This window comes from Lactuca sativa, chromosome 3 (assembly GCF_002870075.4).
Source record: "Lactuca sativa cultivar Salinas chromosome 3, Lsat_Salinas_v11, whole genome shotgun sequence".
Lineage (NCBI taxonomy): Eukaryota > Viridiplantae > Streptophyta > Magnoliopsida > Asterales > Asteraceae > Lactuca > Lactuca sativa.
This window is the reverse complement of record NC_056625.2, coordinates 267041510-267060471: the sequence shown is the minus strand read 5'-3', so window position 1 is coordinate 267060471 and position 18962 is coordinate 267041510. Positions and strand designations below refer to the sequence as shown.

Sequence of the window (18962 nt, the reverse complement as noted above, 5' to 3'; positions counted from 1 at the left end):
AGATCTTATTTTTTCAAGTGCTGATAATCAAAACAATGAAAACAAAAAAAAAAGGATCACATGAAAGGGTTGAATCTCAAAATGGTGACACGGGGGAGAATGATATAAGTTCTTACAAATCACCATATATGGATAAAGCTGTGAATTTATTTGATAGAATCGATTTGCAGAATGTTCTTTTGATTCAGGTTCTAATAAGATGTGCACAAGAGAAAAATAGAATGTAAATCACTAACTCTTGGTATAATACATGTCTATATTTATTCTAATGTTGATGACATATTTTTTGTTCATGTTTAAAATTAAGGGAGGTACTTTTTGAAACAAATACGGGAGAGATTATGCATAGACAGGATTTTGAGAGCATGCGGCCTGAACATGTTATACATCATCGTGTGATTGATTCTTGGGCTGCTGTTCTAAATTACGAGGAACAAAAAGCAAAAAGTAAACCATACTGTTTGTTCTTCAATACCAAAATTATGGTAAATTCTTTTACAATTGGAACTTCTATATTTTAGTTGTAAATTGTAACAAGATATTCTAATTTTCCTGTTTTTCTATGTTTACAGAGTTCTGAATTGTTAGATGAAACTAAATCTTTTGACGAGCGTTTTTTTAACTTTTGAGACTCGTGTTGATAAGTTTCTATCTAATTTCAAGGCAAATGTAGATTTCAATGATCTTAAACTCGTAAGAATATTTTATTAATTAAAATATTACATTATTAAAGTATAGGAATTATGTTAACTTTTTGATGAATTTGATGGAATTGCAGGTGGTTTTCCCAATACATAACGGTGATCAGATGTATGCTGTTGTTTTCAACCTAACATATCCACAAGTTCATATTATAGACAGCATACAAACAAAATTGTTAGAAGAAACTTATGGAATGACACCAACATCATTAGTAAGTTTTCATTTACTTTTATTAAATGTATTAAAGTTACAATATAATAGATTGAATAATGTAATTTTGTTAATATACATTGCAGAAATTGTACTTTATACGATATTCGAAGAAAACTACATTTATCGTCAATAAAATCGAAGGTTTGCGATCAACAACAGTGAAGATGATGAAAATTGACTGGAACACAAAGAAGTTGACAACAGAGAATGGAGCACTTTTAATGAGACATATGGAAAAATATTGTGGAGAAAAAGCAAGGAAAGTGGAATGTGGAAATGGAAAAAGGCAGAGATGTGCAAGATGTTCAATTTGTAAAATTACGTGCCTTATATTCTGTTAAGATTGCTACACATGAAATCAAAAACCATAAGGGAGTTATCAAAGAGGCAATCGAATTTGGAAAATTTGATCATGCGACTAGAAAAAAGATGTTAGAGGAAAGTATCCAAAGAATGGATGAATTGGAAATGGGTAGTAAATAGAATTTGATAAAAGTTTGGAATTTTATAAATGTGGTTATGGTGACTTAACAACAATTCTTTTTCTAATATCTGTATTATTTTGAACAAACTAGACAAAAAAAATGATGCCTAGTATTATGTAAGAAACTTGATATGGTTTATTAGGTGATTAATGTTTAATGTATAGTAGGTATTATGATCACTTCTTAATGACCATGGTAGAATATTCTAATAGAATAATGTATAATGGCATCAGTATTCTATTAGAATAATATTAGATGTTGCATATACCTATATAACATTCTTACATGCATAATCTTGTATTATAATATTTTGATAACAAAGCATTATACTGCAATCATTCGTATATACTTAAAAAAATTAAAGATTGAAAATATTAGAAGAATCAATATGTTCTCAAATGTATAACACATCATCACAACCCAAATGTCTCATACATCATCAGAAACCAAAACAATAGAAAAATGTCCAAACTAAAAAATTCAAACTTTTATCTATATGGTATTATTGAACTTTACTGAAATACGAAAAAAAATCGAAATATATTTCTAGACACAACTATGCACTTTGTACCTTGGAGTTATTCAACAATGTCAAACATTTCCTTGAATTATGCCCTTTAACCCCACATGTTTTGCATGATCTTGATTGCTTGTTACCTTGAATAGTAGCCTTCTCCAAAGCACTTTTTAAACGTTTTCCTGTACCAGAACCTTTATTCTTCACCATAGGTGGATTTTCAACATCAACAACTTCAGGATTCGTAGTAGCTCCGTAAAGTTTATCAATATGAGCTTCTTTTGTAACCGGTAATTTGTCTGAACTTTGTTCACCAATATCAGTCATAAAAACTTCAAGCTTCTGCATGAACTCTTCTAACTTCTTGTCATCATTACTTAATGAAGACAAGCATTGATCAAGCATGGAAAAAGCTTTGTATGCAACCTTCTCAACATTTCCAGACGAATCACCATATCTAAACGTCCTTTTCAAAACTGTGGTGGGGATAATATCTCTTCTCCATCTCTTAAGAATGTATCTTGACGGAATCTCTTGTATGTCATAAATCTTTAGAATACAGAAGATGTGTCTACAAAAAATTCCAAACCGCTCAAAAAGCATGCATGAACATTTCACCGTTAGATCTTCTCTGTTGAATTCAACCTGTTTCAAAAGTATTAGGATAATAAGCATATTCAAAAAAGAAAAATTAGAATATTTTTTCAAAATTATTAGAATATTAAGTATATTCTAAAATGTCAACATTACCTCAAAATCACCTTCACTTGTGTTAAAATTCCATTCAGAATCGATGTCAACTTTTTCTTTTTTCTCAACTACTACCTTCTTCTTTGATATATTTGTCCTTTTATGCTTGACAATGCATATGTCAGACACAACGCCTGATGTAACACTCTTCTGTGAACAAGAAACAAGTGAATGAAGAATCTCCCTCTGCACCATGAGAAAAATAGTCCTGGTGTATACCATAGATGCATGTTTCTCCATATCTTCAAGAGGTGTTTTGATGATTGGAATTATATTAGATGTATCAAAATCAAATTTGATCTGATTATTCCTTTGCCTTTCCATAACAGACTCAAAAGCATTCATGAAATTGTTTAACGTATAACCATGATGCGATACCCTATTGAATGTTGAATTTTCACTTTCCGACCGAGAAGTTGTTCTCATTAGACCTGACATCGGTACATCTTTAAAATAGGCTGGAATCCAATTGCTTCTCAAATCAAACATATCTTTCATCCATTTATTGTCTTGCAACTTATATTTTACCATTAATGCATCCCATCTCATTTCAAAATCATTGACAGCAATTTTGGAGTCCCATACTATACTATTGAAGTCCGCCTTAAAATCCGATTCATTCATTGTTTCCCAGCTTACCTTCAAAAACAATTCATATATTATTCTTTTAGAATATAATATAGTATAAAAAGGCATTTCATTTAATCTATTATCCTAATTAGAAAAATATTTCATTTAATATTCTGATAAGAATATAACAATAATGTTAGTACCTTCAATGGAAGTTTACTTGTGATATGCCACATACAAAATCTATGTTTTGTGAATGGCAATACTATCTCAATAGCTTTTTTCATTGTTGGATCTTGATCGGTCACGACCATGATTGGTGCTTTTCCAAAACACTTCAAGAATGACCGAAGTAACCAAATATAGGAATTTGTATCTTCTCTACACAACAAACCAGCTCCAAAAGTGACGCACCTTTTGTGATTATCAATGCCAGTAAAAGGTACAACTACCATACAATACCTAAAAAAACACAAAAAAATACCATTAGAATATATAACTAAAAATGTTTATATTTCTATAATAAATATCTGTTTGTACGATATGTTGCGTCAAACGAAACACCGTCCCCAAATAACTCAAAGTTTTGTTTTGAAGTGTCATCAGCCCAAAAGAGAGCATTTAACTGCTTCTTGTCACATCTGTATTCATATGTAAAATTTGTAACATTCTCTTTACGATTCTGAAGCTTTGTAATCAACAAATTTGCATCAGTGCCCCGATGTGAATTTATATCCCTAGTAAAATTTTTCCAATCTATCTCTAGTCCATCAACAAATTCACATCCTCCTTTTATAACGCACATTAGTCTATATGTTGTAGTTGCCCCCACCTTTGCACTCGAAAGCTTATGTATAAAAGCTTGATCAACAACATTCAACTGACGTTTAGCTCTTGAAAGATGCATACAATCTTGATTGATTAATTTGTGGTTGTGTTGTTGTTCAAAGCGCCACAGGTAAACTTCTGAAGAATGTGGTATAACTTTGAATGCAACAAAAGCTTTGCAATTTGTGCGTTTACAATTACTATTTCTCAATTGCTTGTTATGATCATCACTAATTGTGTCTAACGTAGAAGTGTTTGGCAATCCCCCTCTATTGCATATAAAATATTTTGAAGTTGTGATTCCACTATTTTTCCTCTCTGTTGATTTTCTAATATCAAAACCAGATCTTAATGCATATCCTTTATACCACTTAATAGCATCTTTGATATCTTTAAAAATTGAACCCAAAGTAGGTATCCAACTAGCTTCAACCTCTGGAATCCAAAATAAAGAACCATCAGCTCCAATGAATTGTTTGCAAGAGCCATATTGTGCTGCAACATTGTCACTTTGAACTACAAAAAAGAATATACCACCATGTTAACATATAATCAGAATAATTTGCATTCATATGAATGTAATCATAAAAAACCACAATATTATATGTGCATTATTCTATAAGCATAATATGCAGTAACATGAACTTATCACCAACATCATTCTATAAAGAATAACCGATATCAGTAACAGAATTACCTTGGATTTCCGATTGATTTCCATCATTATGCAGAATCTCTGAATCACCAGAGCTGAATTGATGATTTTCTTCATCGTAATGATCATTTCCGATGTCATTCATATCTAAATCATACATAACTGTTACTACATTAAAAATTGAATATGTTATATGCAAATAACAATGAAAGCAATGATTACCTTGGGTTTCCGATTGATTTTCCTCATTATGAAGAATCTCTGAATCAGTAGAACCGAACTGATGATTTTCTTCATCGAGATGATTGTTTTCGATGTCATGCATATCCAAATCATCCATAACTGTTATCATTATTGATATATCAATGTATGTACAATATTCTATAAGAATAACATGCAGTCTCATGAACTTATCATGAACTTATCACTAAGATGATGTTAATGAAAAGCAAATAGATGATGTTAATCAAAAGAAAACAGATGACATATTGTTGAAAAATATAATGATTAAATGAAAAGTTAAAAAACAAACAATGAAATAGATGATGCATTGTCAAATAACATATTATAGATTAAATTGTTTTCTAGCTCAAACAAATTCAACAACAAATAATCTTTGATTGCTGAATTGGATGTCTCAACAAAAGATGATGTTTGATTTCTGAAATCACAAATCATACAAATATAAAATTGGAGAAATCGATAATAGCTTGATGATTCAATTCATGAACTAGGTTAAAAATTGAATACGTTATATGCAACTAACAGTGAAATCGATGAAAACTCAAACCTTGATCAATTGACGATTTCATGATGTTGAGTAAAATTCACGGCTTGAAAGATCGTAAATAATTGTTGAAGATGAGGATTAGAAGAAATCGTTGAACACTTGAACCTCTACCGAAATCGATGATCACAAAGTTAAAATTGATCAAAATCACTCAGTTTATCAATTGCAGATGAAGAAGAATCAAGAACATGAACTCGAAGAACACAAAAATCGTGAATTTAAAAGCTATAATTTAGCATCGTTCGATCAATGTCCAAATCAAATCGATTATCGGTTGAAAGAATATAAGATTGGAGATAGAATATTGATCAAATTGAATTGAGGAACAAGGAATGTTGTTTCATCGAATAAATTGGTAGAAAACAGGAACAGGTGAGATGATTTCTGGATGACGTGAAAATTAAGCTAACCTGATCATCTTAAATTTAACCTAGTGACTAATCTACCCCTAATTAACTAATCAGCTAGATTAATTAATGCTAATCCCTTTTTTTAGGAGCCACAAGATCAAATTTGATCAAAGGCTAAGATTTGATCCCCATGTCTTACAAAATATAGGTGGTCTCAAATGAACCTTTATATATATATATATATATATATATATATATATATATATATATATATATATATATATATATATATATATATATATATATATATATATATATATATATATATATATATATATATATATACAAGTGGTTGGCATATATAATTTCCCATATGTCGATGCACATAACTGTATCAATCCATATTACAATCAAAACGCACGTCAAGACTCAAACTCTTTGACCTTTTCTTTAGGTTTGGATATTTTATAAATTCAATGTTTTTAAGAAAAAAGATATATATATATATATATATATATATATATATATATATATATATATATATATATATATATATATATATATATATATATATATATATATATATATATATATATATATATATATATATATATATATATATATATAAATGGCACGTCTAAAAAATTTACACATACATTAATTTGTAAAAGATAAAACATATTACAAAATTCCTCAAAAGCGAAACATGTGAACAAATTTTTTTTAATATCGACCAAAATTGAAAATCTAGTGGTTGAAACTCTTAAAAATATTTGAGTTATCTAAGCATAACAAAATATAAAATTGGGTTACTATTTTATGACATTGACCATTTCTTCATTGCAACCTTTAAGTTTATTTCCACTTTCTATATAACCATCCCTTCACCATGTACAAAGCGACTCCCATTAAAACTTTCAAATGCCATTTTACCCCATTTGTTTTGTATGCCACAATATAATACGGTTTGCAACTTTTTGTCTCTTCCAAAAAGGTGGCAAAAGACATAAATGCCCTCGTGTCGTTATCATCCAAATTTTTTAACCTGCAAAGAACAAAGGGAATTTAAGATTTCAGAAACTAAAGGCAGTTTGCATGTTTACACACCACAAACGAAAAGAGTTTCGCATGTTAAAAGCGGATCCAAATAAATTAAAGGGGTATAATAGTCATTTCAAGTTTTGCAGGGACCTGATCCACAAAAAAAAAAATAATGTTTTTTGGACATCCTATGCAACATGCTGTCATCTGAAGTTAAAACATCATTTGTCCAGGCAATATTGAATGAAAATAACATAAAAAAAACTTTAGATTTTGCAGAAAAGTCAACAACATTTATTTACAGTAAAAAATAAACTTACCTCAACCCTTATAATCCTCTATGTTTGGGTTTTTCAGAAGCTACATCTCAAGCAAATCTCTCAATTGCATTACAGATTTACAGCAAATGACTCATTTACCCTTTTAACAGTTCTACATGACCATTGGAAAAGTAGAAACTGAACCTGCATGTGTAAAAAATACACACTTAATACACTTTGACATCGTATAAGAAAGGGCTTTTGACATAAAAGTCCTTAAGTTTGTCAAATTTTGTCGGTTTTGTCCCTGTGACGATTTTTTGTTTGTTAATGTCCACAGTGCAATTTTTTTTTTTTCATTTTTGCCCTTGTTACCTGTATTGGCAAGTTTCCGAGGACAAAACTAACAAAAGTTGACAAACTTAAGACTTTCACTTCAAATTTGAAAAATATACTTGGAGTAAAAACATAAAAGATTTGTAAACTTAAGTTCTTTTTTTTTTTGCAAACTTGATTTCATACTTAAGGTTAATTTTTGCAAATTTGTAAACTTAAGGGGAAAAATAAAAAATCTTAGCAAACTTTGGGCATTGTCGAAGACAAAACCCACAAAACTTGACAAACTTAAGAACTTTCATGTCAAAATACGTATTAAAAAAATAGACAATGGTTATTAACATATCCAAAATAAAAGACATTCTTCTCACAATGTAATAACTCACATGCTATTTCGCTAATCGGAATTTATATTTCAATATATCTTGTGGTGCAAGTTTCCTAATCAATTCAACAAAGTTAGAATCTTGTTTTTTTGTTTGAATCATATGAAGTAGCAAATAAAACGAAGATGCATCAAACGAAAACCCTTTTGCATCCATTTCCTTCAAATGTAACAACACATCTTTAGGTTTTCTCCACTTCACAATCCCTTGAAGAAGAATGTTATAAGTTGAACTATTTGGAAAAACACCATTTTTCTCCATTTTTATAACAAGTTCTTTCGCTTCATCAATCATTCCCTCTATACAAAACCCATTATTCATAGCATTATATGTCACAATATTCGGTTGCAAACCTTTTGAACACATTTCACTAAAAAGATCTAAAGCTACATCAAGCTTCCCATTTTTACAACTACCATCAATAAGAACAGTGTACATAGCAACATTAGGATTTACACCTTTCTTCATTATATCACGAAAGAAAGATAATGCTTCATTGACTCTATTGTTTTTGCATAGTCCATCTAATAAGACTGAATACGTGATGAAATTTGGAGTTAGGGGTATAAATTGCATATCTTCGAATAGTTTTAGAGCATCTTCACATCTTCCTACCTTAAACAATCCGTATAAAATAGTGCTATAAGTTGAAACTGTGGGTTCTAAGTTCGTATGAGTTATCTCCTTGAAAAGTTTCATTGCTTCATCTATGTTTGATCTTTTACAATGCCCATTTATTAAGGTGTTCAAAGTGATAATGTTGGGTTTGATTTTTTTATCAATCATGATGTTGAAAACTCTCATGGCTTTCTTCATTTCACCTCTCAAACAATACCCATCAATTAATGAACTATAAGTGACAACATCTGGTTTTTCACCTCTTTCTATCATGACATGAAGAACACTTTCAGCTTCTTCCACCATTCCTTCTTTACAAAATGCATCTATAAATGTATTGAAAGTAAACACATCAGGATTGATCTTTCTTTTATCCATTTCTATAATCATTTCCTTGGCTTTTTCCCATCTGTTTACACTACACAGACCATAAATCAAGGAATTGTAAGTAATGACATTTGGAGAAACTCTTTTGTCAATCATTTCTGTGAGGAGTTTTAAAGCATCATCCATCTTTTTCTCCTTGCAAAAACTATCTATGATTGTGGTGTATACTTCCTTGTTAGGTTTACAACCTCTTTTCTCCATAAATCTAAGTAATTCAATGGCGATTTTAGTGTTTCCAGCTTTACAAATCCCATTCATGATTGTCCCATATGTAACTTCATTGGGTTCGCAGATTTTCTCTTTGATCAGCTTCTTGAACAAATGTTCAGCCTCAAAAGCCTTATCTGATAACACTAAACCTTTTAATAGAGTATTATAAGTAGACACAAGTGGTTCATGACCATATTTAACAATGCAACCCAACATAGCAAACCCTAGATCGATTCTTCGTAAATGAGAGAAACAATTTATCGCAATGTTCATCATATACGCGTCAACGGATATTCGCAAGAACAACATTTGATTGATCAATGAAATCGCTGTGGAGTAACGCTTCTTCTTCACAATTACTACAAGGAATCTGTTGAATTCGCTTAACAATGGCAGAGGCTTCTTATGGATCATTTGATGAAACGAGAACTCATCATCATCGAGGTTATCGATGGTTTTACCAATTCGATCAGATTTTGCAGGTGTGGTTGAAAGCGATTTCGGATTTGAATTTAAGGATAATTGATTATTGTCCATGGAATTATGGAGCCCTAATAATAATAAAAACGAAGTGTTGATTGAGGAAGAGGAACTGAATAGAAGAGTACCTTTGTGAGTAGGAGTGGAAGGAAGACGCATGCGTAACAAAGCAGTGCTTCCACCTCTCATCGGCATTCAAAGAAAGAACGCGATTACAGCGACAGCAGCATCCAAATCAGGTCCTTTTTTGGGACAAAATTACTCACAAAGGAAAGAAAATTGAGAAAATTCGGTAAATGAAAAAAAAAGGGGGTTCTTTGAAAAAATAAATGACCATGAAAAAACTATCTCATTGTTATGTAAAAAATTCGATAAAAAAAAGGATAAAAATAATGAACTCTTTAATATCAGCGGATCAGTGTACACTTCTGTGGATCAATGTACACCTCTATGGATCACTGTATAAATTGTCATACTGATTAAATATTGTATCAACTCACCCCGGTATTGAAAAATATAGAAATGGTCTCCAATGCACCAACTTCTACGAATGCAACTATAGAAATTTGAAGATGAACTCATATTGTAAATAAAAAAAATGCAACTCTTTACGAAAATTGAATGAATGATGTTTATTTTAAAATTTGTTTGTTATGAAGTTTGTATAAGACAAAAAAAACTAGTATTCCTACAAGGTACTGTTAATTTCGCAGCAAAGTACTATTAATTCTGCAGCACTGGTTCGATTAGCATTACTATTTCATCAACTCCGCAGCAAAGTACTGTTAATTCCGCAGTACTATTTCGTCTACTCTATATCAAATAGTGTTCGATCCGCTGTGCTAATATTTTACTATAAATTCACTTTAGTATGCGTATGATTTCATCTAATTTTCACCCTTTCTTTCACTCATTTTTCTGGACACCATCAAATTTTCACTCATAATGGGTTCCAAACCATGGAGTGCTGAGGAGATCGTACGTCTAACATGTGCGTATATTACTGTGTACGAGAGCATCAGTGTGAATGATCCAAGTTTTTCAACCCGTTTAACTTATACCTACAACGTTGATCCTCAAATCGTTGCAGGAAACTATCGTAACATCGTTGCTATCACAGCTAAATGGTATGAAGTAAAAACATAAATTTTGTTATTCAATGATCTTTACAACAAAATTGATGATGAAGGGCTCAATGAAAACGAGGAAGTGATCTTGGAGGCGGCGAAAGAGGAATACAAATCCATTAACGATGGGTCGGAATTCGAGTATGAAACCCCTTGGAATCTTATAAAATATCTCGCGTACTTTTAATGTTTTTGTAGTACGTTATTTTGATGTAGTTGGTTTTTATTAGGTTATTTAGATGTATTTGGTTACTTTAAGGTTATTTATATGTACTGCCTTGTATAAGGTTATTTTTATATAATTGGTTTTTATTAGGTTGTTTTCATTGTCTGCGTAATACATGGAAACAGATACAAACACTTTATTCCAGAAACTACAAACACTACACATACATGGGAACAGATAAGACAACCCTTACAAATAATAAGATAAAGAAGTAGCAAACATTACGCATAAAATATTACAGTGTACATGAAATACTAGTTTTTTTTCACTACATTCCAAAAGTCATCATATTCAAACTCACTTTCATCACGCTCCATCATGTAATGCTCTTTAACAACTTGTAAAATTTCTTCATCGTCTGCGTAAAAAAGTGGCATATCTTTAATATAATTATACCATCGATTGAACCATGTGACTTTTTCCTTTAATTCCATCCACTTAGTTAGGAATGAGTATCGGAACCGGGTACCCGCTTTTGGAACCGGAACCGCCTCGGAACTGCCTTAAGCGGTTCCGGTTCCAATTCTCATTTTTTTGGAACCGCTACCCGCTGAAACTGGTTATATATATATATATATATATATATATATATATATATATATATATATATATATATATATATATATATATATATATATATATATATATATATACTAGCCGTTTACCCGCGCCAAGCGACATGTGCAAATAATTTGTTTTAGCAATTCGTTTCAACGATGATTAGTTTCAATTCAACGATTATTTGCATTAGGAAACATGTTATACTAATAATAAGTGAGAATGTATTAGCAACTATCACAAAACATTAGTTTCAATTTAGCGATTCGTTTTTTTTTTCCGACGGACAATGTATTCGTGGCTTCAATTTTATGATGACTCATCGCTTAGAAAAATCCTCCGAAATAATTTTTTATTATCTTATAAGTTTTGATAATTTACTTTCACCTTTCAAACAATATATTAAATCTTTGTTACTTGTTTATTAAAAAGCTAACTTCAACAATTTACATATGATGACATTATACTTCCAATTTTTGAAATCTATTCTATTATTTGGATAGTTAATTTGAAAAAAAAAGTATACTAATAGTAAAATGTATTTTGTTGAAGGGTGTGATCGATTAAAATGTGATGATATACGATTTTAATGGGCAAATTGAAAGCAAATTAAAATATTATAATAAAAATTAAAAACGCATATTAAGCATTAAATAAATCATTTGTTTTTCCAATCTATTTTCAATCTACAAAATTCACTTTTTATTTTAAATTTCCAATAACATTAATATTAAAAGCATACCAATGCATATTATATGATGATATAGTTTTAAATATCCATGGTATTTTCATTTTAGTTTAGTTTTCTAAGTAAAGAATTCTTTAAAATGACAGATAAAAAATTTAGAATACACATGTGACTATACAATAAATATTTTAAAAGAAAACTAAATATTTTTATGACACAATAAATTGTTGGAATTGTTTGTTACTTGATTAAAAATAAACATTAGGAGCCATGTAATTATGAGCGACGAATACAATACATAACCTTTTAAATAATGTTTAAATATGCTAAATAATAAAAATGAAATATAAACAAAAACATTTGAGCCTCTAGGATGCACCACAAAATCTGCAATATCAACAAAGTTTTATCAAAATGAGAGAATTCATACAATAAAAGATGGGTGTTCCGCAAATGCAGGTAAGATTATGGTGAATTTTTCTCTATGACAACTGATGAATTTTACATTAGGAAAATAAAAACTTGTATACCAATCTCGCAAATGTAAGTCATTTTATTTTCACATCTTCATTTGTTCAAGGTCTAGTTAAAAAAATACTTGAAAATCAATAATAAATAAATCAATATTTTTTTTTTTAAATCACTCCAAACAACTTAGAATAGCCACTTGCATATTTAAGATTTCTTCCACCGAATCATTTATAAAGTTTATTAGCATCTTTTGTTTAAAAAGAAATGTATTAATTTCAAAAATTACACTCTCAAGTAACAATAAATTGCATGTTGGTTTGAAATTAAGTAAGAAAAATATTTTGTAAAACAGAACAAAAAAGTAGAGAAGTGCGTTAGTATTTTCCAATCTTCTGAAAAGTTCAAACTATTTCTAACACCTTAAATAAACACAAAAACATGTATAATATGATCTCAACCATGTATCCTTTCTTAAACCATTCATTCTCAACCACTTCAACAATTTTCTGTGAAAGAAAAACTAAAATATGGGTTAATATTTTTAGTTAATAAATAAAAAATGACTATATGAACTTACTGTCATAGGATTAGGATCTAATATCCTTTTGATTAGCTTGTTTAACATCTTCTTATTCAAATCAATGGTTTAGCTAGGCTCAAATTTGAAGCTGAATTAGGAAACATAACACATCACACATAAACTCCGCCCTTTTTGAACAACAGTTTAGTCACACACACATCTCCTAATAAATGTTTAAAATGATGTCGAAGATTTGTGGAGACGTGTAATTGGCTATCCAGATGTTGATTTGTGAGAAAAGTATACCTAAACGGATCTAAGTCATGACAGGCCACTATAATCGTACAACTAAACCACAAATCATGAAAATCCAAACTAAAGCCCAATGAATAATTTTGGTACCCAAACTTCCAGATGAAACATGCTCCCATACAGAAATGGAATTACAATTATATGAAGGCATTGATACCATTGGTTTGGAGTTGCAATGTATTCTTTTATCTTTGAAAAAAGATGTACATTAATAAGAAAAAGGAGCACAAAACTAATTAAAATCAAGGGAAAAATGGTTAGGAGACACACAACTCGAGGTATAGGATCTAGAAAACCTCTAATGATTTTCGATAGATTAAAATTACAATTGTTAGAATATTTACCTCCTTCTTTGAGAGAAGGATTTCTTCGAATCCTTGTGAATCTGTTTTTCGTGAAATAGATTCCTCTTGCTTCTTGATCAATCTCTCAGTACACATCCATCAGGTGTTTCTGTTTAGAGAAAAACGCAGAGAAGGGAAAAGGCAGCCACAACCAAACCCCTAAATCAATGATTAACAGATAAAATAAGAAAATTTGGGTGGTTAAACTTTAAGGTTCAGAAGGGATACTACTGGAAAGAAGGTAGCATGTGGTAGTTGTTCAATGGTGGTGAGTGTTGTGGTGTCTTATGTGAATGTTGGTGACGATGGTGTGATTTCAAAATCTGCTAAATGGGTGATGTTGAGAATCGAACATTTCTTCGGGTGGTGCTAAAAATCGAAGATGGTGGTCATTGGTATCTAAATTTCAATCCAGTTCCATGAAATAAACACACGCACACATATACAGTGTTAGAAAGAGATAGTTGTGAATGAAGCCCTAAATAATGTCGCACAACCTTAAATCGTTAAAGAAAACTCGATAATCAACCTGAAATTGTGAAGAAAAACAATGAAATCATGAATTTGTGAAGAAAAAAACCTACCTAGCTTGCAGGAGATACCAGCGGAGGAGGCAAATGTGGATACAAGAACCATAAATGGAATAGGAGGGATATGAATTAGGGCTCTTATTAGAGAGTTCGAGAGAAGCGATGGCGAAGGGTTCTTCCACAAGCAATGTTTATTAATCAACTGAGATAAGAGATGATATATAGAGAGATGGAAGAGAGCAATTAGAGAGACATAAGGGATTTGGTAGAAACGATGACTGGTGGTATGTTAATGAAATTAGGATTTTCCACGTTTAGATATAGGGAGAATGTATTATAGTCAGTTACAATCAAAGGAGCATGTGCATATGTTTTCATTATGCTTAAGAGGATTGTACATGATGTTATAATAGGTATACCTCTTAATTTTTAAGAAATAGGCAATATCCTTAATAATATAGTAAAGATTAGTATTTCATATAAATATGTGTGTGTTACTTAGACCGGTTTAGAATATATTGGTCCGATTATGTCCCTCTTTGGTCCGAATTGATTCGATTTGGATATAACTAAGTTGCGATTTTATCAACAAAAGTTAACAAAGTTAATGTAACCGAGTTACTCGCTCACGAAACAGGAACCGCCAGTTCCGGGACTGGTTCCAAAAATTTAAGAACCGCTTAGAGCGGTTCCGGTTCCGGTTCTAACTTTCTAGGAACCGCCGGTTCCGGTTCCGGTTCTCGCCAAATGTGGCGGGTACCCGCCTATGCTCATCCCTACACTTAGTAACAACATCTTCTTTAAGGCGGTGTTGTCCTTCTCCCATCTCATGGTTGAACAAACATGTTATGCAGATCCATTTATCACCTACAAGGCAATGAGGCGGAGCTATTGGTGTCACACCCTCATTAACGTTCATCTAACATCGTGTTAGGACCATCACCTCTGTTTTCGTCCATGGACGTGGAGCATCGGCTGATGTCGCTGCATTTGAAGAAGTTGGTACATTAGTGACCATTTTAGAATAAAGGTGTGAGTTTATTGAAGAATGAATGATGATTTAAATAAGATAAATGACTCTGCGGATTGACAAACAGCTATGCAGACTGACAACAAGTTCTGCAGACTTGTAAACAGCTCTATGGACTGACAAACAACTCTGCAGACTGACAACAAGCTCTGTAGACTTGCAAACAAATCTGCAGACTGACAAACAGCTCTGCGGAATGACAAACAGCTCTGCGGATTAATGGATACAGATTTTCATTTGAATTGGACAAGTCTTTTAATTTTGAGAAGTTGTGGAAAGTTGTGAAAATGAGTTCCTTTAATGAGGTGTTAGATTTTTTTTCTCCAACCTACCGATTTTCTTTCATAATCTGCAAATAACTAATCCTAACACCTTCACGTGCATTAAGAAAGATATGTACGATCGTTTCCAATTTTGTTTTGTGGCATTGGGATGCATGGTATGTAATCCTTTATACGAAATTTTTGGTTATTTGAAGTTGTTAACCGGCTACTATTCTTATCTTTTCTTGCAGATTCGTATGTTTCTCATGTCTATGATACCAATCATATTCGTTTGTCACGTACTTCTAATTGGGACTTACATAACATCCATGTACATTGCGGTTGCTTTAGATGGAAATCACGAACCTATACTTAGAGTAGTTGCTTTAGGAACCATAAACTATGATGAGTCATGGGTATGGTTCATGAGGAGGCTGAAAGAATGTTTAGGTGACATTATGGAAGTTGGTTTTGATGGGTTTGAGCCAAAAGAACATCATATTGGCTCATGCAAACCCTAAAGCTTGGATCTAGGTTTCTCTATTGTACATGCAATTCATCCAAGACTTATGAAGTCTAGATCTAGCATACATATTTCGAAATTATCATATAAAATCAGATCCAGATGATTAACTCTTCAACAATGGCTTGAATCTTCTTGTCTTGGAGCTTAGAGTCACAAATGTCACTCCTCTAATGGCTTACAAACACCACACAAGCAAGAGGATGATATTGGAGAGAGGGAGGAATCACAATTTTAAGCTATGAACTCTTCTAGGGTTTTAAGTGGCCGAAAACTTATGCCCTAGCGGTTCTATTTATACTTGTGCTGCTAGGGTTTCAGTCAAAACCCTAATGGACAGCTTAGGCCTTAAGCAGTCCAAGGAACCTTATGGAATAGGGCCCTTATGGTCGAAATTAAGATGAACACATCCTTAATTTCGTCCATGCCTGGTCCATAAGGCTTCTCATCCCGATATTCAACTATTACACATTTGACAGTTTAAGCCCCCTTTATTTAATTAATGTCTTTTAGCCACATAATTAATTCTTAATTAATTCTTGTCTAATATTAATTAAACTATATGATTTATCCTTTAATATATTATTCATATAATATATTAATAATAACCTCTCTCTTCATAAATCATCCTAACAAGTTGCTTTAGTGAAGGCAACCCAAAAGGACCATGCACAACCGGGTCAAGTACATACCAAATATAGTTACGAGCTTAGACACTAATCCAACAGGTTTCATAAGCCATATGTCTGACTCTATAGAATTCGCAGTACAAAGAGTCTATCTTGATTCATATCATGGTTATTGTTGAAAAAATATAGCTGAGAAAATACGGACTTCCACTGGAAACAATATAGTTGTGGAGCAGTTGCTATGGTAGACATGCAAAACGTATAATGTGTCTGATTTTTATGGGAGTTTGAACACCTTACAAAATGAGGTGAATGGGAATGATCTTCACTGGCTTGACAATATTGCCATTGCAAAATGGGTACAGGCATTTTTCCCTAAAGTACGTTTCAATGTGAAATTCATTGACATTCCTGATGTCGTCACTTGGATAATGACAAACAGGCATGAGTTACCAATAACAACAATCATTCAAATGGTCCATTGAATCATGCAAGGAGTGTATGGTCAACGTGTTTCATTCGGAGGTAATAATGATATGTTTTAATATAAATTGTTGCATCATAATTTTTATTTGATGATGCGGTTAATTTCACAGGGGAATTTCATTGTCTTCTGACCCCTTATGCACTTAAGGTGCTTCAAAAAATATTTATCAACTCTGATGGTTGTAGGGTTAGGCATATTGTTGGCGACAAATATGAAGTGAGTAAGTATTTAACCACCGAATCCGTGCAATTAGATCGTGGCATTTGTACTTGCGGGAAATGGCAAGAGTGCGGTATACCTTATCATCACACTATAGCATCACTACAAATGCTTGAAATTCAAGAAATCCAACTTATGGTACATTATAAGTTAACTATTGCGGCATATCGAAATGCTTATCAAACTGAGATCGTGAATCCTATTCCAAACCTTATACATTGGGAAATACCAGTTGAAAGTGTTGTAGTCTTACCTCCACGACAGTTTACTTGAATTGTAATGCATGGATGACAACTAATATTAGTTTTTGTTTACATTTATGTTAACCTTAGTTTTGGTCCTTTGACGTTGTTATATTTTAATAAATAACGTGTACCTTTTAATTATTAAAATTTAACTTTTAATAAAAAAATTGTAATATATGGATCACAATTATTAGTTAAAGACAACTCTGCAGACTGACAAAAAGCTCTGCGGACTGACAAACAACACTGCAGACTGACAAAAACTTCTAAGGAGTTGAAGAGTGTATAAATAGTCATAAATGATCGTTGAATTTTGTCACAAATGACATTTTTGCTAGGAAAATTCTATTCTCATGAAAACATCATCTATTGTAAGGCTTGTACTCTAAGTGAATATCGTACCCTATGTTCAATAAACGTCATCCATTTGAATCCAAACTCTTAGATGAAGGTCAAAACCTAATACAATACATCTCATATGTTCAAATATGAGTTGAAAACCCTAGACATCCCGTTTCAAGTTCACTATGGACTAGGATTCTCTTATTGGGCCTAATGGACCAACAAACCTTCAACTTGACTATCTTGGGCCTAGAAACCCAAATTGGGTTCTAATTAGACCCACATTCATAAACCTTAACATTTTAGGCCATGTGGACCTAGAATGGTTCATTCTATTCCTAATGGGCCAAATTGGGCCATAAGTGATTTTAAATTTACTAATGGGCCATAACCCTTTTCAATTGGACTTCATTGGGCCGTGACCATTAATGAGGGCCCAATGGGCCGAAAATTTTATGTTTAGGTTCCTAAATGTTAATGGGCTCAAACTATTCCATTCCCACTCCTTGTCCCAAAGATCTCGGCCCAAGATCAATTAAAAAAAAGGGAAATGTAATAAGAGTTGACTTAGGAGGTGCCACTTCCATAATGTTCAACATATATCCATGCAAGGACCCCCATACTTCTAAGCAAGTCACCTCACAAACTCTCTCCCCTCTCTTCTTGATATCTCGGTAAGAACCAAACACACACACACACACTCTTTCAAACACTTCCTCAATCACTCTGAAGCATCATTCTCCTCCTTCCTCCAAGATCTCGAAAATTTGCTAGAGATTTAAGGATCTTCATCAAGTCATTCCAATTCTTGGTAAGTTATTATCAAACACAAGTATCTTCTTTCATCTTAACATGAAAAACTCCTTCTTA

General features: G+C 31.9%; 2 protein-coding genes and 1 long non-coding RNA gene across 8 annotated transcripts; all 3 read right to left on the bottom strand.

Annotated features, from left to right (window-relative positions):
- Positions 1–1956: 1956 nt before the first annotated feature.
- LOC122197209 (protein FAR1-RELATED SEQUENCE 5-like) lies at positions 1957–5892 on the bottom strand. Its single transcript, XM_042900743.2, has 6 exons — positions 4943–5892; positions 4763–4867; positions 3795–4581; positions 3441–3699; positions 2668–3306; positions 1957–2562 (listed from the first exon to the last, which is right to left on the bottom strand). The coding sequence occupies exons 1-6, from the start codon at positions 5124–5126 to the stop codon at positions 1957–1959; spliced, it is 2580 nt and encodes an 859-aa protein (XP_042756677.2). The 5' UTR covers positions 5127–5892.
- A 604-nt stretch (positions 5893–6496) lies between these two features.
- On the bottom strand, positions 6497–9944 carry LOC111919149 (pentatricopeptide repeat-containing protein At1g63330). 4 transcript variants are annotated; one of them, XR_002859409.3, is made up of 4 exons: positions 9707–9939; positions 7884–7938; positions 7222–7365; positions 6497–6905 (listed from the first exon to the last, which is right to left on the bottom strand). XR_002859409.3 is itself a non-coding variant. In XM_023914766.3 (2 exons), exon 1 carries the CDS (start codon positions 9771–9773, stop codon positions 7887–7889), a length of 1887 nt encoding a protein of 628 aa, XP_023770534.1. In that variant the 5' UTR covers positions 9774–9944; the 3' UTR covers positions 7220–7365; positions 7884–7886. The 4 variants fall into 4 exon arrangements, 1 of the variants encoding a protein (XP_023770534.1); XR_002859408.3 differs by having other exon boundaries at positions 7884–9944; XR_002859410.3 differs by lacking the exon at positions 7884–7938 and having other exon boundaries at positions 9707–9923.
- A 2457-nt stretch (positions 9945–12401) lies between these two features.
- LOC122197229 (uncharacterized) lies at positions 12402–14625 on the bottom strand. 3 transcript variants are annotated; one of them, XR_006189941.1, is made up of 3 exons: positions 14409–14625; positions 13825–14223; positions 12402–12564 (listed from the first exon to the last, which is right to left on the bottom strand). It is a non-coding gene; the product is annotated as an uncharacterized LOC122197229 (long non-coding RNA). The 3 variants fall into 3 exon arrangements; XR_006189940.1 differs by having other exon boundaries at positions 13825–13983; XR_006189939.1 differs by having other exon boundaries at positions 13825–14625.
- Between the last annotated feature and the right edge of the window lie 4337 nt (positions 14626–18962).

What these genes read in the sequence shown, in the direction of transcription:
- LOC122197209 (XM_042900743.2), bottom strand. Translation starts at nt 5,126, where the DNA reads ATGAGACTGCATGTTATTCTTATAGAATATTGTACATACATTGATATA. An exon ending in TTATTTGGGGACGGTGTTTC is followed by an intron (nt 3,700 to 3,794) that starts GTTTGACGCAAC and finishes GTGTTTTTTTAG; the next exon opens with GTATTGTATGGTAGTTGTAC. An exon ending in CAAGTGAAGGTGATTTTGAG is followed by an intron (nt 2,563 to 2,667) that starts GTAATGTTGACA and finishes CTTTTGAAACAG; the next exon opens with GTTGAATTCAACAGAGAAGA.
- LOC111919149 (XM_023914766.3), bottom strand. Translation starts at nt 9,773, where the DNA reads ATGCCGATGAGAGGTGGAAGCACTGCTTTGTTACGCATGCGTCTTCCT.